Raw genomic sequence first — 25,123 nt, forward strand, 5'->3', positions numbered from 1 at the left:
CTTGCAAGGAGATTGGGATACAAAACTAAAGAAGCCTTACTGAAATTGCACAGAACTTTGGCAGTCTCTCATATACAATACTACTTGTAGTCATGGTCTCTCTACCCAGAGAAGGTAACAGTTGTCATGTAGCTTACAAACAGATCCATTAAATTGATTCCAAATAGGAAAAGATGACGAATTGAGTGTGTACTCATTGCTATTTAGAAGAATTCAAACATTAAGATCTTTGAGGAACCGACACAGTAGACGCCGAGTGGCTGCTTATTATTCCATCTATAAAAATGGGACAGAGCAGTAGGACAAGAGATCGGTGATTTAGAACTCAGAAGTGGAGCTGTCTACATAGAGGGCTACAAATGTTATACTCACAAAGCTGAGATCAGTGGATTATTGTATCTTAAGGTAAATAAATCAGGCAAAAAAAAAACAGGAAAAATGCTGAACAATTCCACAGGTCAAGGGAAATTTACTGGGAGAAACAGAACTAAAATGTCATTGACCTGATATATTAACTGCTTCCCTCTTTACAGGTCTTGCCTGACTACTTTAATACCCCCAGCATTTTGTTTTTATTTCAGATTCCTAGCATCTGGAGTTTGCTGGTCTTCAATTATAAGACATGGAGACTGGTTGTAAATATGGATGTAATGCAGGACTAATCTCAAAAAACCTTGCACATTCTTCTCATATTGTCAGTAACAACACATAATTAAACAGTCTGGGAAAAAGCAGGTAGTTGAACTTCAACTTTTAAAGGTATTTCAACAGATTACATTTGTAATTCAATGCCTAAAAAAGTCACAAGGAAAATTTTTTAAGTTACTTAAAAAGTCAAGGGTAATACTTTAAAGACAAAATGTAATTGGCCACAGAAGATGATTAATTGGATAATATTTTAAAGAACACACACACAGCTAAACACTTTGAGGACTTTTTCAATGATATGCAATTTGATACCTCGGTTACAAATCACAATTTTAATAGAACTACATACGCATCAGTTCCACCACGTCTCCACTCAGAGTCTCTCTCTGCACGGGTATCTCTCCAGCTATCTCGTTCACCATCTCTGTCACTCCAGCGATGTAAATCCTGATAAGAGTATGTAACTGTCATTATTGATGAATTGCAGTTTCCTTTCAAAATAAAGATATTTTCTTTGAAATTCATTAATTTCAATTCTAATCATTCTTGAGCAGAATCCTATCGTAACATTGACAGTTCAAAATTAACCAGCTTTCCACTAAGAAGCTTAAAATTGAGGTTTATAATCTCCAAGTTGATTTAAAAACCAATGGAGCGAAGTTTTTAACTACTGCAAAAATGTGAAAGTTTTAACAATAATCAAGGGTTATTAATTCGTATATTGAACCTTAAATCTTTCTAATTAGCACAAACAATTCCCCAAGTCAGCCAAACAGCAACCTTAAGTGCCTTCGCATAGATGGCAAATTTCTTTTCATCAAAACACTCCAACATGCTTTGACAGTCTAAGCAACATGCTCTTCCTCCATGCACTCCCCCACCCCAACCTTCAGATTCACCAATGATATAATCCTAACAGATCTGACATGTGATTCCACACTAAATTTTTGGAAATCTCCATCTGAAATGTTTCATGACTGCAAATCTGAGGCTTGCATATGCGATTGTCAAGTTTGATTCCATTCAAATGGATAAATACAGACTGTTCCCATTAGAACCCAAGAGACATGTACAATCTTGATTAACAAGAAAATAGATATCACACGTTTTGAGCTCTTAGGAGTTTCATCTTCTGTTGCTATAGCACAAGTAGCAACAATCTGTTCTCAATTTCTGAAAGATAACAGCGAACAAATAAAGATTTTAAATTGGAGCCACTACCTTTCTCCTAAGCTGATCGTCAGCAAGTTTTCTTTCTTCTTCTTTACGACGTTCTCGTTCTTCAATTTCCATCTCTCTCTGGCGGCGTTTCCTTTCAGTTTCTTCCAACTTTCTTAGTTTTTCCTGGTATTCTCGCTCTTCTGCTTCCCGTTTCTCACGCTCAGTACGTTCCCTTTCTTCTCGTTCTACATCAAGAAACTCAATTAGAATTCATGCTTTACCATAATATGTTTGACTCGTATGATATAAATTCAAACCTTTTTTAAGCTTTTCCTCTTCCAGCCTCTGAGCTTCTTCTGCTTTTTCTATATAATAAATCCTGCGTCTTTCCTCCTTACGTTGTCGCTTGCGTTCCTCTAAGCGCAGGTGCCGTTCCTCATTAAGCTTCTCCTGGAAATTCTTCAGTTTTTCCTTTTCCGGGAAAAGCAAAACACAAAATAAGGAAATAAAATCTATAAACCAGTCTCAGAGTAATAATTTGATCAGTTCATTGCTGAAAAGTTGCATACAGAAAACACCAACTCTACAAAGATGTTAAATATCTACCAACGTGAAATTGCAACATGAAAAAATAACAGACCTCATACACAGTGCGGCGTGAAGCCATGAGCTTGGCCAGGAACAATTCTCGATCATCTAACATTCTTGACATTCGATTCTTGTGCTCCAGTGCCTTCTCACGCTCTACTTTCATATTGGTGATCTGTAAATAAGAACTTTATACTTCAACTATGTACAAATGCACTTTAGTCACTTCAATCTCACTGGACTCTAAATTACAACATGAACAAAATTCACTGGTGAAATAATAATTGAAGTGTTTTAAAATTATATTACCCACCCTTTCTTCCTCTTGAAGTTCCCACAATTCCATGTCTTTTATTCGCTGTTCCTCAAAAGACTTCTTGAGCAAAGGTATTTCTTCTAATCTTTTAGCTCTTTCATAAAAATCAATCTGTACAAACAAAAACAAACTAAACTGAAGCATGTACCAGCAATTTTCAAATACAATCAACAATTTTAAATCATGTGCTCCCCAAATTACAGGAAATTAACATATATTACATCATAAATTTAAAATTCTAGTAGCTATTTAGATAAATTTAACCAAGTTCCTCATAATCACCTTGGGCAGATAAGACCATAAGATATAGGAGCAGAAGCCATTCGACCCATCAAGTCTGCTCCACCATTCAATCATGGGCAAATCCAATTCTTCCAGTCATCCCCACTCCCCTGCCTTCTCATCATACCCTTTGATGCCCTGGCTAATCAAGAAACTATCACTGCCTTAAATGCACCCAATGACTTGGCCTCCACAGCCATTCATGGCAACAAATTCCAGATTTCCATCCTCTGACTAAAGTAATTACTCCGCATCTCTAGAGCTGCCAGATATTCCTCATAAATAAGCCTTTCATTGCTGGAATCATCCTCACGAGTCTTCTCTGAACCTTGTCCGATCTCAGTACATCCTTTCTAAAATAAGGAGCCCAAACCTGCACATAATACTCCGTGTGGTCTCATGAGTGGCTTATAGAGCCTCAACATCACATCCCTGCTCTTATATTCTCTACCTCTAGAAAGGAATGCCAACGTTGCATTCGCCTTCTTCACAACCCATTCAACCTGGAAGTTAACCTTTAGGATATTCTGCACAAGGACTCCCAAGTCCCTTTGCATCTCTGCATTTTGAATTCTCTCCCCATATAAATAATAGTCTGCCTGTTTATTTCTTCCACCAAAGTGCATGACTATACACTTGCCAACACTGTATTTCATTTGCCACTTCTTTGCACATTCCCCTAAACTATCTAGGTCTCTCTACAGCCTCTGTTTCCTCAACACTACCCGCTCCTCCACCTATCTTTGTATCATCAGCAAATTTAGCCACAAATCCATTAATCCCATAGTCCAAATCATTGACATACATCGTAAAAAAACAGCGGTCCCAACACCAACCCCTGTGGTACTCCACTGGTAACCGGCAGCCAGCCAGAATAGAATCCCTTTATTCCCACTCTCTGTTTTCTGCCGACCAGCCAATGTTCCAGCCATTCTAGTAACTCCCCTGTAATTCCATGGGCTCCTATCTTGCTAAGCAGCCTCATGTGCGGCACCTTGACAAAGGCCTTCTGAAAATCCACACATCTACTGCATCTCCTTTGTCTACCCTGTTTGTAATTACCTCAAAAATTGAAGTAGGTTCGTCAGGCAGGATTTTCTTTTCAAGAAACCATGCTGGCTTTGGCATGTGCCTCCAGGTACTCCGGAATCTCATTCCCAACAATCAATTCCAACAACTTCCTAACCACTGATGTCAGGCTAACAGGTCTATAGTTTCCTTTCTGCTGCCTCTCACCCTTCTTAAATAGCGGAGTAACATTTGCAATTTTCCAGTCATCCAGTATAAGGCCAGAATCTATCGATTTTTGGAAGATCATTATTAATGCCTCTGCAATCTCTCCAGCTACTTCCTTCAGAACCCAAGGGTGCATTCCATCAGGTCCAGGAGATCTATCCACCCTCAAACCATTAAGCTTCCTGAGCACATTCTCAGTTGTAATTTTAACTGCACATACTTCACTCCCCTGATACTCTTGAATGTCCGGTATACTGCAGATGTCTTCCACTGTGAAGACTGATGCAAAAATATGCATTCACTTCCTCTGCCATCTTTACGTCATTCATTACAATATCTCCAGCGTCATTTTCTATTGGTCCTATAACTACCCTCAACAATCTTTTACCCTTTATTGATCGTCTGGATAGTCAGAGGCTTTTTCCCAGGGCTGAAATGGCTAACACGAGAGGGCACAGTTTTAAGGTGCTTGGAAGTAGGTACAGAGGAGATGTGAGGGTTTAGTTGTGTCCTTTTTTTAAAAACTCAGAGAGTGGTGAGTGCGTGGAATGGGCTGCCGGTGACGATGCTGGAGGTGGATACGATAGGGTCTTTTAAGAGACTCCTGGATAGGTACATGGAGCTTAGAAAAATAGAGGGCTATGGGTAACCGTAGGCAATTGCTAAAGTACGTACACATTCGGCACAGCATTGTGGGCCGAAGGACCTGTATTGTGCTGTAGTTTCTCTATGTTTCTATGTTTTATATACTTGAAAAAGCTTTTAGCATTTTCTTTGATATTAGTCGCTAACTTCCTTTCATAATTCATCTTTTCCTTCCTAATGACCTTCTTAGTTTCCTTCTGCAAGTTTTTAAAAGCTTCCCAATCCTCTATCTTCCCTCTACCTTTGCTTCCTGTATGTCCTCTCTTTTGCTTTTACTTTGGCTCTGACTTCACATGTCAGCCACGGTAATGTCCTTCCATTTGAAAATTTCATCTTATTTGGAATATATCTGTCTTGTACTTCACTCATTTTTCAGAGAGCTCCAGCTATTGATGCTCTGCTGTCCTTCCTGCTTGTGTCCCTTTCCAGACAACTATGGCCAGTTCCCCTTGTATGCCACTGTAATTTCCTTTATTCCACTAAAATACCGACACATTGGAATTTAGCTTCTCCCTCTCAAATTTCAAAGTGAACTTGAACATACTGTGATCCTTAAGGGATCTTTAACCGTAAGCTCTAATCACCTCCGGATCATTGCAGAATACCCAATCCCCTAGTGGGCTCAACAACAAGCTGTTCTAAAAAGCCATCCCTTTGACATTCTACAAATTCTCTCTCTAGGTCCAGTACTGGCCTAGTTTTCCCAATCCACTTTCACGTTTAACATTTCTAATAGACTACAAATGGGAGATGTTTATCTATGACTTCTTGTAGTTTTCAGTTTTTAATCTATTAAAATTATTAAGCAGAGTCAGGTTTTAGTTAATATCTCCAATACACAAATTCATACTTTTTCATTCTCATGGCACAATGCAAGACTTTCTCACCATTGCCAAGTGAATTTCTCTTTACATGTCATTATATAGATTTATAATCTCATTCCTTCTTCAAGGAGTATTGATCATTCAAAGGCCAAAAGGCAGAGTACTTTCATCTATGATGTTTACTTTCCAGGTAAGAATGATCTTCTGCAAATCCCCACAATCTCTTATACCTTAGCTAAATCTGTATCCTGTGGTGACCCACTTTCTACGCAGGGGAACCGGCTCACAAAATGGCGCGCGCATCGGCAGAGAGGCCAACCCCAAAATGGCACTGGGCCATCTTCTTCACCAGCAAGGGGAGAAAGCCCGCAGGCGGGAAGAGACTTTTGTAATGCACCTCTGACGTCATTTCCACCCGGAGAGGGCAGGGACGGAACTGCATAAAAGACAGTGCCGCGAAGTTTGAATAAACGAGTCTCCAATGCAATGTACAGACTGTGTGTTGCTATTTCTAGCTCTGTGTGTAGCACATCGCTATATTGGTGACCCCGACAGTCCAAACGGGATTTGGACCAAAGATGATCAACTCTTCATCTGTACATGCAGTTTCACTAAAACTGCCAACTTTCTGGTTTGACCAAGCAGAAGCCCAGTTCCAGATTCGGCAGATATCTTCTGATTCCACATGTTACTATTACGTGGTGAGTTCCCTTGACCAGGAGACAGCCGCCCAGGTTGAGGATTTCATACAGTCACCCCCGGAAGACGGCAAATATGCAGCATTCAAAGCGCTGCTCATAGTGACCTTTGGCCTGTCAAGGCGTGAGCGAGGTGCCCGCTTGCTGCACCTGGACGGTTTGGGAGACAGGCCGCTGTCAGCATTTATGAACAAGATGCTGTCCCTGGCTGAAAGACAAGCCCTGCCTCATGTTTGAGCAGGCGTTCCGAGAGCAACTGCCCGAGGACATGCATCTGCTTCTGGCCGACACAGATTTCAGTGACCCCCCCGGAAGGTGGCGGCCCGGGCAGACGTGCTGTGGAATGCCAAGCGGGAGAGCGGGGTGTCTGTCGATAGATTACCAAGCTACGTGCCCAACAGCAAGCCAGACCAGGCCTGGCAACAGAGCGCACACAACCCAGAGGCAGGAGTGAGGAGGCCAATGAACAGTGGTGTTTCTACCACCAGCGATGGGGCACAGAAGCCCACCGTTGTCACCCGCCCTGCAAGTTCCCAGGAAATACCAGGGCCAGCCGCCGCTAATGACTACAGCGGCTGGCCACCAGGACAGCCTCTTGTACGTCTGGGACAAACAGTCGGGACACCGCTTCTTGGTTGACACCGGAGCGGAAATCAGCGTCTTACCCCTAACAGGGTACGACACCCGCAACAGGGAGCCGGGACCCACCCTGAGGGCCACAAACAGCAGCACGATACGGACCTACAGCACCCGCACAGTACAGCTGCACTTTGGCGCCAGCCGGTTCACGTGGGACTTCACATTGGCCGCCGTGGCCCAACCACTCCTGGGAGCAGACTTCTTGCAAGCTCACAGCCTGCTGGTCGACTTGCAAGGGAAAAGACTGGTCCATGCCAAGACTTTCCAGACGTTCTCCCTGGGTGAAGCCAAGTTGCCAGCCCCACACCTGGACTCCATCACACTGTCCGACAACGAATTCACCAGAATCCTGGCGGACTTTCCATTGGTTCTGGCACCGCAGTTCACGGCAGCCATGCCCAGACACGGAGTACAGCACCACATTCCAACCCAGGGACCACCCCTCCACGCCCGTGCACAAAGGCTCCCCCCGGACAGGCTCCACCTAGCGAAGGAGTTCCAGAGGATGGAGGAATTGGGGATCGTACGGCAGTCTGACAGCCCATGGGCCTCCCCACTGCACATGGTGCCCAAAGCAGCCGGGGTTGGAGACCATGCAGCAACTACTGCAGATTGAACGAGGCTACAACTCCAGACCGCTACCCCGTGCCGCACATACAGGATTTTGCAGCAAACCTGCACGGGGCAAGCATCTTTTCCAAAGTAGACCTCGTCCGGGGAGACCATCAAATCCCAGTACACCCTGAAGACATCCCCAAAACAGCACTCATCACCCCGTTCGGCATGTTCGAATTCCTCCGAACGTCGTTCGGCCTGAAGAATGCCGCAGACGTTCCAGCGGCTAATGGATGTGGTGGGACGCGACCTGGACTTTGCATTCATCTATTTGGACGACATCCTCATAGCCAGCAGCAGTCATCAGGAGCATCCTCCGCCAGCTCTACTCCCGCCTGAGTGATTTCGGCCTCACAATCAACCCAGCCAAATGCCAGTTCGGACTCAACACCATCGACTTCCTTTGCCACAGGATTACCACAGACGGGTGAACACCTCTGCCCGCCAAGGTAGATGCGATCCACCACTTCGCCCGACCCAACACAGTCAAAGGCCTGCAGGAGCTCGTTGGTATGGTGAACTTCTACCAACGCTTCCTCCCCCCAGCAGCCCGTTATCATGCACCCTTTGTCCACCCTGATGTCAGGTAAAGGCAAGGACATTACTTGGGACGAAGAGGCCGCGGCCCCTTTTGTTAAAGCTAAGGAAGCCTTGGCAGATCCCGGGATGCTGGTGGAGCCCAGAAAGGACATTCCAACTGCCCTCACAGTGGACACATCCAACACAGCAGTTGGTGGGGTGCTGGAGCAACTCATCAAGGGGCACTGGCAACCCCTGGCATTCTTCAGCAGACACCTACGGCCACCCGAACTCAAGTACAGTGCCTTCGACCGGGAGCTGTTGGCACTATATCTGGCAATCCAGCATTTCAGGTACTTCTTAGAAGGCAGGCCGTTTACTGCATTCACAGACCACAAACCGTTGACCTTCGCGTTCACGAAGGTGTCCGATCCCTGGTCGGCCGCCAGCAGCAACATCTGTCCTACATCTCCGAGTACATGACGACATCCAGCATGTCTCAGGAAAGGACAACGTTGTGGCGTATGCACTCTCCAGAACAGCTATCCAGGCCTTGTCCCAGGGGGTGGGCTATGCGGCACTGGCGCAGGCACAGCAGACAGACGACAAGATGCCCAGCTACAGGACCGCAGTCTCGGGTTTGCAGCTGCCAGACTTCCTCGTAGGCCCAGGTGAGAGGACCCGCATGTGTGACATGGCTACCGGCCAACCTCGCCCCATCGTCCCGGCAGCCTAGCGGCGGCAAGTTTCTAACTCCATACATGGCTTGGCACACCCATCTATCAGGACAACCATCTAGATGGTCTCCAGCAAGTTCGTGTGGCACAGAGTTCGCAAACAGGTCAGCGAATGGGCCAAAACATGCACGCAGTGCCAAACAGCCAAGGAACAGCGGCACACCAAAGCCCCGCCGCAGCAGTTCGAACCCACCCGTCGGAGGTTCGACCACATTCGTGTGGATATCGTGGGGCCCCTGCCAGTGTCGCGAGGAGCGCAGTACCTCCTATGGTAGACCGGTTCCCAAGATGGACAGAGGCGGTCCTGCTCACTGACACCACCGCCGATTCCTGCGCCCGAGCAATGATTGCAACCTGGGTAGCACGCTTCGGGATACCAACCCACATTACCTCTCACAGAGGCGCCCAGTTCACCACCAGCCTGTTGGGAACACAGCTACACCACACAACTGCCTACCACCCACAGTCGAACAGACTAGTGGAACGCTTCCACCGTCACTTGAAGTCGGCTCTCATGGCCCGCCTGGAGGGGCCTAACTGGGTGGACGAGCTTCCCTGGGTCCTGCTCAGAATCCGCACGGCACCCAAAGAGGATCTGCACACCTCGTCGGCCGAGCTGGTGTATGGCGCACCCCTGGTCGTCCCAGGAGAGTTCATACCAGCCTCAAGGGGGCAAGAGGAAGAACCCGCAGCAGTCCTGGACAGACTACGCGAAAGGCTCGGCAACCTGGCCCCCGTACCAACTTCACAGCACAGACAGATCCTGACCTACATACCCAAAGACCTACAGAACTGTAAGTTTGTACTTGTACGAAGAGGCACACACCAGGCACCGCAACAGCGGCCCTACAAGGGGCCGTTTAAGGTGATCAGGAACAACGGGTCCACGTACGTTCTGGACATTGGGGGGGGAAAGAGGTGGTTTTCATGGTGGACCGACTCAAACCGGCCCATGTGGACTTGGCACAGTCGGTCGAGGTTCAGGCACCACGGCGCAGAGGCAGACCTCCCAAACAGAGACTGATCCAGACTGTGGACACTGGGGGATGTATCGCCGGTTCTGGGGGGGGGGGGGGGGGGGGGGGGTGGAATGTGGCGACCCACTTTCTACACAAGCGAACCGGCTCACAAAATGGCGCGCGTGTCGGCAGCAAGGCCAGCCCCAAAGGGGAGAAACCCCCACACAGCAAAGGGCTTTTGTAATGCACCTCTGACGTCATTTCCGCCCGGGGAGGGTGGGAACAGAATTGCATAAAAGCCAGTGCCACAAAGTTTGAATAAACGAGTCTCGAGTGCAACTTACAGACTGCGCATCATTATTTCTAGCTCTGTGTGTAGCACATCGCTACAATCCTCTATTTTTATTCATCTCTGATAAATGGAAGTTCCATGAGGGTATCCCTTAACCCCTTGTTCCAGGAAAAACAAACCCAGCATCTCCTGTCCCTCCCCCATAATTGAAAAGGCTACTGGTTTCAGGCATCACTCTCCCCCATTGCCAAACAATTTTTTGGATCCAAATTTCCAACTTGCTCTAGATCCCACAGGCTCCAACCTTTTTGGACTTGTCTCCCTTGTGGGACCTTATCAAAGGCCTTAATGAAATCTATGTAAATCAGTGCCACATTCCACAGTTATGAAGTCTCAAGTAAATATCATCATTTTCTTTTACCACAATTATGTCCGCTTACCTTTTTTTCCTGATTTTTCAGACGTTCTTGAAGTTCCTTCTTTTCTTTCTCCAGTTGTTCAACCTGCTTAGCCATTATGAAATCCGGATCCAATTCTTCAAGGTCCTGTGCAGTAATGTGATCATACATCATGCAGCAAAACATTAAAAAATGCCTCACATGCACAGTACATTTTACATGACCATCAAGTTGCAAACAGAGTACAGAGAAAGTTAGGTCATGAATACACAACTTCACATCAAAGTTGGACCACTACCTTAAAAAAATTCCCAAACCTATTCCCCAAAGAATAGCAATGCAAGGAAATTAGTTTAAAATCTACAAGGAAGGAATAAGAATTTTATTTTAAACAAAGATTACAACTCAAAGTACTTCATTGATTGGAATGTCCTGAAGTTGCCAGACAATAAGCACAACTCTTATATTAAAGGTTTGTATAGCATTGAGTATTCTTACTCAAATGCTAGAGTTAAACCAAAAGTCACTTTGGATCATTACCACCACAAATAGCCAAAGCAAAATTATGAATGCTTACACAGGGAAGCAAAATAACCAAGGGCGAAGAGGGTATAGATCAGCAAGGATAAATGGGAGGGTACACAAGTCGTAAAATGCACCTGGGCTAGTTTAGTCCAATGTTGCATTTACAGAGTGCTCAATATGTAAAATAATTGGAAAATGTAAGCATGTAGAGCAGCATCTCACCTCAATGTCAATATCTTTAAATGCCTTAGCACCCAATTCAGTTTTTTTGATTTGCTCCAACCGTTCCCGTACATGCTTCCGCTTGATGTTTTCATGTTCTTGCATGAGGCGCTCTTTCTCTCTCTCCTGAGCTTCTTGACGTAAACGTTCTTCTTCAGCTTTACGAACTTTCTGAAGCTCTGCTTCTCGCAGTTCCATTTCTTCCTTCTCCCGCTGAACATTCAGACTTTCCAAGCGCTCCTTTCGCTCTTCGATAGTTTGACGACGGGCAAGGATACGCTGATGTTCCTTCCTGGCATTCTTCAAGTAAGCACTGACAGCCTGCTGGTGCTGTTCCTCCTTCTCACTCTTAATGCAAGAAACACAAACAAGAAAAGGTACATTTATCAATGTTAAAGTTCACAGAACAGTATAAACTCCTGATACCTAATGTGAGCACAGAAGGCAAAACTCCAGACGAGGCGGAGTTTCTGGATTTCAGGTGGAATAATTTTGAGGTGACACAGTTTAAGCATCCAGGAGCCATGGAGGGTTGGTGGGGGGGGAGGAGGAAATGTGGTAGACAGATCATCTCACAATTTCTGATACAAATTGTGCCTTTAGCTCTAAAAAACTAGCTAACATGTTATTTAAAAGGATTTTTGACCAAATGATCTCACTTTTGATAAGACACAAGACATAGGAGCAACATTAGGCCATTTGGCCCACTGAGTCTTCTCCACTATTCCATCATGGCTAATCTAGACCATAGGAGTAGGAGCAGAATTAAGCCATTCAGCCCATTCAGTCTGCTCTGCCATTCCATCGTGGCTGATCCCAGATCCGACTCAACCCCTACATCTGCCTTCTCGTCGTTACTTTTGATGCCCTGACCATTCAGTAAACCATCAACTTCCACTTTAAATATACCCATGGATTTGGCCTCCACAGCAGTCTGCGGCAGAGCATTCCATAGATTCACTACTCTCTGGGTAAAAAAATTCCTAAGGGGTCACCCCTCAAAATTGAGGATGTGCCCTCTAGTTCTGGACATCCTCAAAGAAAACATTCTCTCCATATCCACCTCATCTAGTCCTTTCAACGTTCAGTAGGTTTCAAGGAAAAAACCCTGCATTCTTCTAAATTTCAGTTCACCATTTGGTCCAGGTGACACTTCATTCAGTTTCCCCAAGAACCTTCTCTCTAATTATGGTAACTTCACACACTTCATGAACACTGACACCTGGAGCTTTAACCCTACTGCTAGTGTTTTCCAGTGAAGACTGGCGCAAAATATTCAGTCAGTTCGTCAGCCATTTCATTCTCCCCCATTATTACCTCTCCAGCATCGTTTTCCAGTGGTACAATACCCACTCTCATCTCTCTTTTACACTTTATGAATCTGAAGAAACTCTAGGTATCCTTTTTATTATTGGCTAGCTTATTTTCATATTGCACCTTTATCTTCTTGATGACTTTTTTAGTTGCCTTCTGTTGGCTTTTAAAAGCTTCTCAAACCTCTAATTTTCACTATTATATAAGACCACAAGACCTAGGCGCAGGATTATTTTGCCCATCAAGTCTGCTCTGCCATTCAATCATGGCCGATCCTTTTTCTACTCCTCAACCCCATTCCCTGACCTTCTCCTGGTAATCTTTGATGCCATGTCCAATCAAGTACCTATCAATCTCTACCTTAAATACACCCAACAACCTGGCCTCCACAGATGCCTGTGGGAACAAATTCTACAAATTCACCACCCTCTGGCTGAAGAAATTTCTCCACATCAGCTTTCAATGGATGCCCCTCTATCCTGAGGTTGTTCCATCTTGTCCTAGACTCCCCCACCATGAGAAACATTCTTTCCACATCTACTCTGTCTAGGCCTTTCAACATTGGAAAGGTTTCAATGAAATCCACCCTCATCCTTCTAGACCTAGAACCATCAAACTTTCCTCGTATGATAACCCTTTCACTCCTGGGAACATCCTTATGAAGCACCTCTGGACCCTCTCCAATGCCAGCACATCTTTTCTTAGATGAGTCGCCCAAAACTGTTCACAATACTCAGGGTACAACCTCACTAGTGCTTTATAAAGACTCAGCATCACACCCCTGCTCTTGTATTCAAGAGCTCTTGAAATAAATGCTAACATTGCATTTGCCTTCCTCACCAACGACTCAACTTGCAAGTTAACCTTCAGGGTGTTCTGCACTAGGACTCCCAGGTACTTTGCATCTCAGATTTTTGGAATTTCTCCCGGTTTAGATTATAGTCTGCACATTTTATTCCTACCACCAAAATGCATCATAATGCATTTTCCAACATATTTTATTTGCCACTTTCTTGTCCATTTTCCTGATCTGTCCAAGTCCCTCTGCAGCCTGTTTTCTCAACACTACCTGCCCCTCCAACCAATCTTCGTATCATCTGCAAACCTGACAACAAAGCCATCTATTCCATGATCTAAATCATTGATATACAGCATAAAGTGGTCCCAACACCAACTCCTGCGGAACACCACTAGTTAATGGCAGCCAACCAGAAAAGGATCCTTTTATTCCCACTCACTGCCTCCTATAAATCAGCTTATGCTCTAACTATATTAGTAATTTTCCTGTAATACCATGGATTCTTAACTTGGTAAACAGCCTCATGTGTGGCACCTTGTCAAAGGCCTGCTCAAAGTCCAAGTATGCAACATCCACTGCATCCCCTTTATCTATCCTACTTGTAATCTCCTCAAAGAATTCCAATACGTTCGTCAGGATTTTCCCTGAAACCATGTTGACTTTGTCCCATCTTGTCCTGTGTCACCAAGTAGTCCATAACCTCATCCTTAATAATTGACTCCAACATCTTCCCAACCACTGAGCTCAGGCTAATTTTTCTATAATTTCCTTCCTGCGGCTTTCCTCCTTTCTTAGAGAGGAGAGTGATATTTGCAATTTTCTAATCCTCTGGCACCATGCTAGAGTCTAATGACTTTTGAAAGATCATTGCTAATGCCTCCACAATCTCTACTGCTACTCTTTCAGAACCCTCGGGTGCAGTTCATCTGGTCCGGGTGACATGTGTACCCTTTGGCCTTTCAGCTTTTTCAGCACCTTCTCTCTTGTAACAGGGACTGCACCCACTTCTCTTCCTTCACACCCTTCAACATCTGGCACACTGCTAGTGTCTTCCGCAGTTAAGACTGATGCAAAATACTCATTTAGTTTATCTGCCATCTCACTGTCCCCGTTATTATTTCTCTGGCCCCATTTTCTAGCGGTCCTATATCCACTCTCATCACTTTTTTCTTAACATATTGAAAAAGCCTTTAACTTTGATATTATTTGCTAGCTTGCTTTCATATTTCATCTTTTCCATTCTAATGATTCTTTGTTGCTCTCTGTGGGTTTTTAAAAAGCTTCCCAATCCTCTATCTTTCCACTAATTTTTGCTTTGTTGTATGCCCTCTCTTTTGTTTTTACGTTAGTTTTGACTTCCCTTGTCAGCCACAGTTGAACTATTTTGCCATCTGAGTATTCATTTTTGGAATACATATATCTTGCACCTTCATCATTGTTCCCAGAAACTCACACCATTGCTGCTCTGCTGACATCCCTGCCAGCAGCTCCTTCTAATTTACTTTGGCTAACTATTTTCTCATACCACTATAATTTCCTTTGCTCCACTAAAATACTACTACATCAGATTTTATTTTCTATCAAATTTCAAGTTGAACACAATCATATTGTGATCACAGTTCCCTAAGGGTTCTTTCATCTTAAGCTCCCTGATCACCTCTGATTCATTACATAACACCTAATCCAGTATAGCTGATCTCCTAGTGGGCTCAACAACAAACTGCTCTAAAAAGCCACCTCATAAGCCTTTAACAAATTCACTCTCTTGAGATCCATTACCAACCTAATTTTCCCAATCAACCTGCAAGTTAAAATCTCCCATGGATATAACATTGCCCTTTTGACACACCTTTTTTTTAAATTTCTTATTGAAATCTGTGGTCCACATCACAGCTACTGTTGAGAGACCTATATATAACTGCCATCAGGGTCCTTTTACCCTTGCACTTTCTTAACTCAACCCACAAGGATTCAACATCTTCCAATCCCATGTCACCGATTTCTAGTGATTTGATGCCATTGTTTACCAGCAGAGCCACACCACCTCCTCTGCCTCTGATACAAAGTGTAACCTTGGACATTCAGCTCCCACTATAACCACCCTTCAGCCATGATTCAGTGATGGCCACAACATCACACCTGACCATCTGTAATAGTGCATCAAAATCATCCCCCTTTATTCCTTATACTTTGTGGATTGAGAGTACACTGAGTACTTTTTCGCTACCCTTTTTGATTTTTCATCCTAATGTAATGATACTCAAACAACAGGAATTCTGCAGATGCTGGAAATTCGAGCAACACACATCAAAGTTGCTGGTGAACGCAGCAGGCCAGGCAGCATCTCTAGGAAGAGGTACAGTCGACGTTTCAGGCTGAGACCCTTCGTCAGGACTAACTGAAGGAAGAGTGAGTAAGAGATTTGAAAGTGGGAGGGGGAGGGGGAGATCCAAAATGATAGGAGAAGACAGGAGGGGGAGGGATGGAGCCAAGAGCTGGACAGGTGATTAGCAAAAGGGATATGAGAGGATCATGGGACAGGAGATCCGGGAAGAAAGACGGGGTGGGGGGGGGGGGGAAGAACCCAGAGGATAGGCAAGGGGTATAGTCAGAGGGACAGAGGGAGAAAAAAAGAGAGTGAGAGAAAGAATGTGTGTATAAAAATAAATAACGGATGGGGTACGAGGGGGAGGAGGGGCATTAGCGGAAGTTAGAGAAGTCGATGTTCATGCCATCAGGTTGGAGGCTACCCAGACGGAATATAAGGTGGTGTTCCTCCAACCTGAATGTGGCTTCATCTTTACAGTAGAGGAGGCCGTGGATAGACATGTCAGAATGGGAATGGGATGTGGAATTAAAATGTGTGGCCACTGGGAGATCCTGCTTTCTCTGGCGGACAGAGCATAGATGTTCAGCAAAGCAGTCTCCCAGTCTGCATCGGGTCTCGCCAATATATAGAAGGCCACATCGAGAGCTATGGGCACCTGTATGGGTCCTAGCTATGCCTGCCTTTTTGTTGGCTTTGTGGAAAAATCTATGTTCCATGCCTATTCTGGTATCTGTCTCCCACTTTTCCTTCGCTACATCGACGACTGCATTGGCGCTGCTTCCTGCACACATGCTGAGCTCATTGACTTTATTAACTTTGCCTCCAACTTTCACCTTGCCCTCAAGTTTACCTGGTCCATTTCCGACACCTCCCTCCCCTTCCTAGATCTTTCTGTCTCTGTCTCTGGAGACAGCTTATCCACTGATGTCTACTATAAGCCTACTGACTCTCACAGCTATCGGGACTATTCCTCTTCTCACCCTGTCTCTTGCAAAAATGCCATCCCCTTCTTGCAATTCCTCTGTCTCAGCCGCATCTGCTCTCAGGATGAGGCTTTTCATTCCAGGACGAGGGAGATGTCCTCCTTTTTTAAAGAAAGGGGCTTCCCTTCCTCCACTATCAACTCTGCTCTCAAACGCATCTCCCCCATTTCACGTACATCTGCTCTCACTCCATCCTCCCGCCACCCCACTAGGAATAGGGTTCCCCTGGTCCTCACCTACCACCCCACCAGTCTCCAGGTCCAAAATATTCACTGTATCTTCCGCCACCTCCAACGGGATCCCACCACTAAGCACATCTTTCCCTCCCCTCCTCTCTCTGCTTTCCGCAGGGATCGCTCCCTATGCGACTCCCTTGTCCATTCGCCCCCCCCCCCATCCCTCCCCACTGATCTCCCTCCTGGCAATTATCCTTGTAAGTGGAGCAAGTGCTACACATGCCCTTACACTTCCTCCCTCACTACCATTCAGGGCCCCAGACAGTCCTTCCAGGTGAGGCGACACTTCACCTGTGAGTCGGCTGGGGTGATATACTGCGTCCAGTGCTCCCGGTGTGGTCTTCTATATATTGGCGAGAGCCGACGTAGACTGGGAGACCGCTTTGCTGAACACCTACCCTCTGTCCGCCAGAGAAAGCAGGATCTCCCAGTAGCCACACATTTTAATTCCACATCCCATTCCCATTCTGACATGTCTGTCCATGGCCTCCTCTACTGTAAAGATGAAGCCACACTCAGGTTGGAGGAACACCACCTTATATTCCATCTGGATAGCCTCCAACCTGATGGCATGAACATCGACTTCTCTAACTTCCGCTAATGCCCCACCTCCCCCTCGTACCCCATCCGTTATTTATTTTTATACACACATTCTTTCTCTCACTCTCCTTTTCCTCCCTCTGTCCCTCTGACTATACCCCTCGCCCATCCTCTGCGTTCCCCCCCCCACCTTTGTCTTTCTCCCTGGGCCTCCAGTCCCATGATCCTCTCATATCCTCTTTGCCAATCACCTGTCCAGCTCTTGGCTCCATCCCTCCCTCTCTTGTCTTCTCCTATCATTTTGGATCTCCCCCTCCGCCTCCCACTTTCAAATCTCTTACTAACTCTTCCTTCAGTTAGTCCTGACGAAGGGTCTCAGCCTGAAACGTCGACTGTACCTCTTCCTAGAGATGCTGCCTGGCCTGCTGCGTTCACCAGCAACTTTGATGGGTGTTGCACTGATACTCACCCTGCTGGCTGCAACTTTATCCTTTCATCTGCCTGCCCTTCCTGATAATCTGACTGCATGTTATCTTTGCTTTTTTACCATCCGTCATAACCCAAGTCCCTTCATTCCAGTTCCCACCCCCTTGCCAAATTAGTTTAGACTCTTCCTAACAGCTCTAACAAACCTGCCCACATTAATATTGGTCCCCCTCTGGTTCAGGTGCAACCAGTCCCTTTTGTGCAGCTAATACCTTCCCCAGAAGCGATCCCAGTGATCCACAAACCTGAAGCTCTACCACCTGCACCAGCTGCTCAGCCATGTAATTTTCTACCCTCACTGGCACGTGGCACAGATAGCAATGCAGAAAATACTATCCTGCAGGTCCTGCTTCTCAGCTTTCTGCCTAGCTCTCTAAACTCTCTCATAACGACCTCATTGCTTTTCCTTTCTATGTCATTGGTACCAATATATACCAAGACAGCTGGCTGTTCTTCCTCTCTCTCCAAAGTGCTGTGGATGTGATCTGAAACATCCCTGACCCTGGCATCTGGAAGGCAACATACCATCCCAGTATCCCATTCACATCCACAGAATCTCCTGCCTATTGAGGTCCCCTATCACTACTGCTCCCCTATTCTCTCCCTTTACTTTTTGTCCACAGACCCATGCTCAATGCTAGTAACCTGGTCTCCATAGCATACATCCGGGAGGCCATCCCCACAAACGTACCCAAGGAGGTAAACTTATTTTTGAGGGTAATGGTCACAGGGGTGCTCTGTGCTAACTGCCTATTTACAGTTCCATTTTTCCTGAGTCTCCCAGCTACTCGCCTCCTGCAACTTCGGGATGACTACTTCGCTGTAACTTTGATCGATTATCTCCTCACGCTCCCATATAAGCAGAAGGTCATCCATCTGCTGTTCTAGATCCCAACACTGTCTTGAAGGAGCTGCGGCTGGATGCACTTCACACAGATGTAGTTACCTAGGAGAAAACCGGCATGAAGAACACACAACAGCCATTTAGTGCACCAAGTACAGCAAAAGAGAGCGAGAAAAAAAACAAGGGAATCTTAACAGAACAACATACACAAAATGCTGAAGGAACTTAGCAGGCCAGGCAGTACCCATGGAAGCAAGTACAGTCGACTTTTCAGACCAAAATCCTTCAGCAGGACTGGGCTACTCCGGCATTTTGTGTGTTGCTCAGATTTCTAGCATCTGCAGATTTCCTCTTGTTTGGAATCTTAACAGAGATCCTCTCTTTGGCTTTTATGTCGGCTTTGACTTCTCGTTAACTATGATTCTATCATCTTTCCTTTCGAATACTTCTTCCCCTTCGGGAGGTACAAATACTGTGCCTTCCAAATTGCTTTCAGAAATTTCAGCCGTTGCTGCTCTGCCACCATCCACGCCAGTGGTTTTATCCAATCAATTCCTCTAATTCCCTTTATAGTCATAGCCATACTTTATTGATCCCGGATTCGTTAGTTGAACCATAAATAGTTAAGTAGTAATATGTAAATTATGCCAGTAAATTATGAAATAAGTCCAGGACCAGCCTATCGGCATAGAGTGTCTGACCCTCCAAGGGAGGAGTTGTAAAGTTTGATGGCCACAGGCAGGAATGACTTCCTATGACGCTCTGTGCTGCATCTTGGAGGAATGAGTCTCTGTGCCCACCCAGTACATTATGTAGTGGATGGGAGACGTTGACCAAGATGGCATGCAACTTAGACAGCACCCTCTTTTCAGACACCACCGTGAGAGAGTCCAGTTCCATCCCCACAACATCACTGGCCTTACGAATAAGTTTGTTGATTCTGTTGGTGTCTGCCACCCTCAGCCTGCTGCCCCAGCACACAACAGCAAACATGATAGCACTGGCCACCACAGACACGTAGAACATCCTCAGCATTGTCCGGCAGATGTTAAAGGACCTCAGTCTCCTCAGGAAGTAGAGACGGCTCTGACCCTTCTTGTAGACAGCCTCAGTGTTCTTTGACCAGTCCAGTTTATTGTCAATTCGTATCTCCAGGTATTTATAATCCTCCACCATGTCCACACTGACCCCCTGGATGGAAACGGGGTCACCGGTACCTTAGTTCTCCTCAGGTCTACCACCAGCTCCTTAGTCTTTTTCACATTAAGCTGCAGATAATTCTGCTCACACCATGTGACAAAGTTTCCTACAGTAGCCCTGTACTCAACCTCATCTCCCTTGCTGATGCATCCAACTATGGCAGAATCATCCGAAAACTTCTGAAAATAACAAGACTCTGCGCAGTAGTTGAAGTCCGAGGTGTAAATGGTGAAGAGAAAGGGAGACAAGACAGTCCCCTGTGGAGCCCCAGCGCTGCTGATCACTCTGTCGGACACACAGTGTTGCAAGCACACGTACTGTGGTCTGCCAGTCAGGTAATCAAGAATCCATGACACCAGGGGAGCATTCACCTGCATCGCTGTCAGCTTCTCCCCCAGCAGAGCAGGGCGGATGGTGTTGAACACACTGGAGAGGTCAAAAAACATGACCCTCACAGTGCTCGCTGGCTTGTCCAGTGGGCGTAGACACGGTTCAGCAGGTATACCACTGTAATACTGATACATCCGATTTTAGCTTTTCAAATTTTAGAGCAAATTTGATTATTTTATGATAATTTACTTGATCACTATGATATGAAGTACTTACAAGCAAATGTGCTGGCTTAACAACTTGTATAGCTCTGGCTAATGCAGCAGACATTGCAGTGAGCTGGCTTCTAATTTGCTCCGAGGGCATTGGTTGCAAGAAGGGACCCACTGGTGAATCTTCTCGTGGAGAATAGTTAAGGTCAGTGCCAAAACTCAAAGTACGGGTAGAGTGATCTATGCGAACCTAGAAAGGGGGAGGAAAAAATATCAGAGAACGGTTTCCCTTCTTAAAAGTATTCAAGTAATACTGGATGGCATAACTTTTTAAATCCAGTATGGTTTTAATAATTTAAGCTTTTCATGACAATTGTACATTTTCCTGAGCATCCTGCCAATCTCCTGTTTTCCATGGATGAGCTAAAATCATGGGATAGGTATCAAGAATAGTTTTTGTTGAGATTCCATTAAAATAACACCTGGATAAATGTGAATATTCTGCTCCAGTTACACAAATTACCCTACAATTTCTGTTTAAATTAAGCTACAAGCAGATTGAAAATTAAAGTTACTCAGTGAGCAGTTGTTTGGAATCATATTAACTGAAAGGAACCTATTGCAAGAGATCAACACAAATTTATATAAATTGATCAGTACAAATCCAAATTATTTTTCAGAGGTACTGTATCACCAACAGAAAAAATTTCAATTGATTTCCAATGTGCAAAAACAGTAACTGTTTTGAAGAGGAACAAATAATTCCAGACTTGTATATTACACTCCAACCTAAAAACTAAAGTCAATATTTGAAATCTAACAGATTATGAACATACAGTGGCATGCAAAAGTTCGGGCACCCCTGGTCAAAATTTCTGTTACTGTGAATAGCTAAGCAAGTAAAAGATGACTTGATTTCCAAAAGACATAAAGTTAAGGATGACACATTTCTTTAATATTTTAAGATTACTTTTTTATTTCCATCTTTTAGTTTCAAAATAACAAAAAAGGAAGCTGAAGCAAAAGTTTGGGCACCCTGCATGGTCAGGACTTAGTAACACCCCCTTTGGTAAGTATCACAGCTTGTAAATGCTTTCTGTAGCCAGCTAAGTCTTTCAATTCTTGCTTGGGGGATTTTTGCCCATTCTTCCTTGCAAAAGGTTTCTAGTTCTGTGAGATTGTTGGGCCGTCTTTCATGCACTGCTCTTTTGAGGTCTATCCTCAGATTCTTGATGATGTTTAGGTCGGGGGACTGTGAGGGCCATGGCAAAACCTTCAGCTTGTGCCTCTTAAGGTAGTCCATTGTGGATTTTGAGGTGTGTTTAGGATCATTACCCTGTTGTAGAAGCCATCCTCTTTTCATCTTCAGCTTTTTTTTTTACAGACGGTGTGATATTTGCTTCCAGAATTTGCTGGTATTTAATTGAATTTATTCTTCCCTCTACCAGTGAAATGTTCCCCATGCCACTGGCTGCAACACAAGCCCAAAGCATGATCCATCCACCCATGCTTAACAGTTGGAGAGGTGTTCTTTTCGTGAAATTCTGCACCCTTTTTTCTCCAAACAGACCTTTGCTCATTGTAGCCAAAAAGTTCTATTTTAACTTCATCAGTCACAAGACTTGTTTCCAAAATGCATCAGGCTTGTTTAGATGTTCCTTTGCAAACTTCTGACGCTGAACTTTGTGGTGAGGACACAGGAAAGGTTTTCTTCTGATGACTCTTCCATGAAGGTCATATTTGTGCAGGTGTTGCTGCACAGTAGAACAATGCACCACCACTCCACAGTCTACTAAATCTTCCTGAAGGTCTTTTGCAATCAAACAGGGGTTTTGATTTGCCTTTCTAGCAATCCTACAAGCAGTTCTCTCAAAAAGTTTTCTTGGTCTTCCAGACCTCAACTTGACCTCCACCGTTCCTGTTAACTGCCATTTCTTAATTACATTACGAACTGAGGAAATGGCTACCTGAAAACACTTTGCCATCTTCTTATAGCCTTCGCCTGCTTTGTGGGCATCATTTATTTTAATTTTCAGAGTGCTAGGCAGCTGCTCAGAGGAGCCCATGGCTGCTGATTGTTGGGACAAGGTTTGAGGAGTCAGAGTATTTATAAAGCTTTGAAATTTGCATCACCTGGCCTTTCCTAACGATGACTGTGAACAAACCATAACCCTAACAAGCTCATTAAGGTCTGAGACCTTGGTAAAAGTTATCTGAGAGCTCAAATCTCTTGGGGTGCCCAAACTTCTGCATGGTGTTCCTTTCCTTTTTTTCTCTCTAAAATTGTACAAAACAAAAATAATACACTAATCTGCTTCATCTTTAACTTTATGACTTTTGGAGATCAGTTCATCTTCCACTCACTTAACTATTCAGTAGCAGACATTTTGACCAGGGTGCCCAAACTTTTGCATGCCACTATAACTGCACCAATCAATATGTTTTGGCTCCAAGGGTAGTCATAGCCGAAGGGTGGTAGTGGGGACGAGCTCCCACTGCTAAACAAATGCTCTTCATGGCATGCGTCTCAAACAGCCTCTGACAACCAAGTCTAACTCCTGGCCTTCACGTGTGGCATCGTTCTTACGCCCGGCGGAGATGTTCTCACTGACAGAAGGGGCAAAGAAGGACCACTGGTGCCTTAAAACCTGTTGCTCCGGGCAGATGGGGGTCGTTAACCATGGACGGTAGCTCATCTAGGAGAGGGAAAACTCGTTTTCAAACCTCCACTTCCTTGCGGCTATATCCGCTCACGGGAAAGACTTTGGAAGTAAACCCCGAGGAAAAATCCGGAGTTGGAGTCCCAAAGGCGGCTGACTGCTGTACCCAGCACCGGCACAGCAACTCCTGCGATGCTGCTGGCACCAAACTGTATCGACTTTCGTCGTTCCTTTGGACCTGTCGTCAGCATGGGGGCGGGGGGGGGGTCCCACTGCATGGGCAACAGATGGATCTCCATATCAACTCTACCCTGCCTTGCGCCCTGAAGAAGCCACTCCCAGTGACTACCAGAGGCGCAGTGCCGATGGTTGACCACGACCGACAGAGGCCACGCAATATGTGTAGCTGCTGGGATTACCTGCAAATCACAGTGTCTAGCAGCATCAACAATAGCACGCTCCAACTGGAAAGTATCAGCAAATGGAACCAAGGAAGCCAATCGCGTAAACTCAATACTCTGATATATTTGGGCAACCTGTGGCAAGCAAAAAATATCAAAATCAAACAGAATTAGGTAAAAGCTTTTTGCCATGTGTTATGCTTTGACTAACATTCAACTGGTTACAGCCAGATATTGTTTTTAAAATGAGGTACCTGATATTTACTTAGTATGAATTTGGAGCGTATTCCACTGCCATTTGATCCAAGGGACAAGTTGAAGATCAAAAATATTAAAACTTTTGAGACACACTGCAGCTCACATACAGTTCAATGGTAGTATCAGCCTAGTCACATATCTATATAATATGCACTGTACAATGATACAAACTATTTTTAAAAACATATACCTGCAACCTCATCATCAGGCTCGGATACAAACTCAGCCCATTAGCTGACTGCTAACAACCACATTACTCAGCAGTGAGAACGTCACCTTTCATAAACATGTATGTCTCGGATTGGTATGATTTAGGTCCAACCAAATAGAAATGTCGTGATGTTCCAATTAAAGAAACCTCGATTAGAGTGAATGCTATGCGAATACTACCCATACACAATTATCAGTTGGCAAGAAATAACAATTGTACACTGGATAAAATTACAAAGAAAGTATATTTACCAATTTCAGCTTTATCAGTTAATAGGAAAAAAATTAAAAGGGTCCACTACAGTTTAACCAGTCCACTGTACACATAACTGTTGGAGCTATTCAGGGCTGTATCACTTACTCACGTGCTGGACCCACGGTCTGCATGGAAGCACCCACCACACCCAACTTCCCTCGAAGTCCATGTCAAACACCCTAGCTCTCCCTCCTCAGAGCCATTCACCTGCACAAAGCACTTCTTGCGACGGGGACTCTCCTCCCAACAGCATTCTGCGGCATCCCGCTCCACAGCCCCCGTCAAAAGACCCAAAGCCAGACTGCTATCTTTCAGAAAACTCTTCCGCACAGCTCTCTTGAACCTTCTCTCACATCCCACAATTCTGACTGGCTGACTCACATTCCCAAGTTGGACAACATGGGTGCTTATATCAGCCGAAGCTAAAAGACACTTTCCAGCATGGTACACTGCTTTTTACAGGAAACTGCTAACATAAACTACCTCACAGCCTAGCAGTAGAAATCTTAACCAGGGAATTACATACTCAAAGGATATTTATTTAAATGACCATCATGTCAACAAGTTGCAGCCTGCTATTCTTAATGTATGGAGGGGACTGGCAGTTACGGCAATGTAATCAAGCCATCTGCTAATTAACCTCCATCTTTACTTTAGCACACTAAACTTATCACTGCTCTCAAAGACAGATAGCAAGATATCAAAATGTGCTGCCAGAGGAACTACATTCTATCAGGAAAATGATAGACAACCTGTCCCAA

General features: G+C 44.9%; 1 protein-coding gene and 1 non-coding gene across 3 annotated transcripts in view; both read right to left on the reverse strand.

The window, feature by feature from the left end:
* The window catches only part of eif3s10 (eukaryotic translation initiation factor 3, subunit 10 (theta)), a 66,477-nt gene that overhangs the window by 6,271 nt on the left and 35,083 nt on the right, over positions 1 to 25,123 (reverse strand). For both annotated transcript variants that reach the window (XM_072239635.1, XM_072239634.1), the window contains exons 10-18: positions 23,657 to 23,773; positions 20,642 to 20,827; positions 11,305 to 11,652; positions 10,600 to 10,704; positions 2,711 to 2,824; positions 2,450 to 2,572; positions 2,127 to 2,280; positions 1,870 to 2,054; positions 998 to 1,095 (exon numbers count right to left, since the gene is read on the reverse strand). In XM_072239635.1, coding sequence (XP_072095736.1) covers positions 998 to 1,095; positions 1,870 to 2,054; positions 2,127 to 2,280; positions 2,450 to 2,572; positions 2,711 to 2,824; positions 10,600 to 10,704; positions 11,305 to 11,652; positions 20,642 to 20,827; positions 23,657 to 23,773 — 1,430 coding nt within the window. The remainder of the gene's footprint in view (positions 1 to 997; positions 1,096 to 1,869; positions 2,055 to 2,126; positions 2,281 to 2,449; positions 2,573 to 2,710; positions 2,825 to 10,599; positions 10,705 to 11,304; positions 11,653 to 20,641; positions 20,828 to 23,656; positions 23,774 to 25,123) is intronic.
* On the reverse strand, positions 24,945 to 25,075 carry LOC140186033 (small nucleolar RNA SNORA19). The gene has a single exon (XR_011882766.1). It is a non-coding gene; the product is annotated as a small nucleolar RNA SNORA19 (small nucleolar RNA).

This window comes from Mobula birostris, chromosome 21 (assembly GCF_030028105.1).
Source record: "Mobula birostris isolate sMobBir1 chromosome 21, sMobBir1.hap1, whole genome shotgun sequence".
Classification (NCBI taxonomy): Eukaryota; Metazoa; Chordata; class Chondrichthyes; order Myliobatiformes; family Myliobatidae; genus Mobula; species Mobula birostris.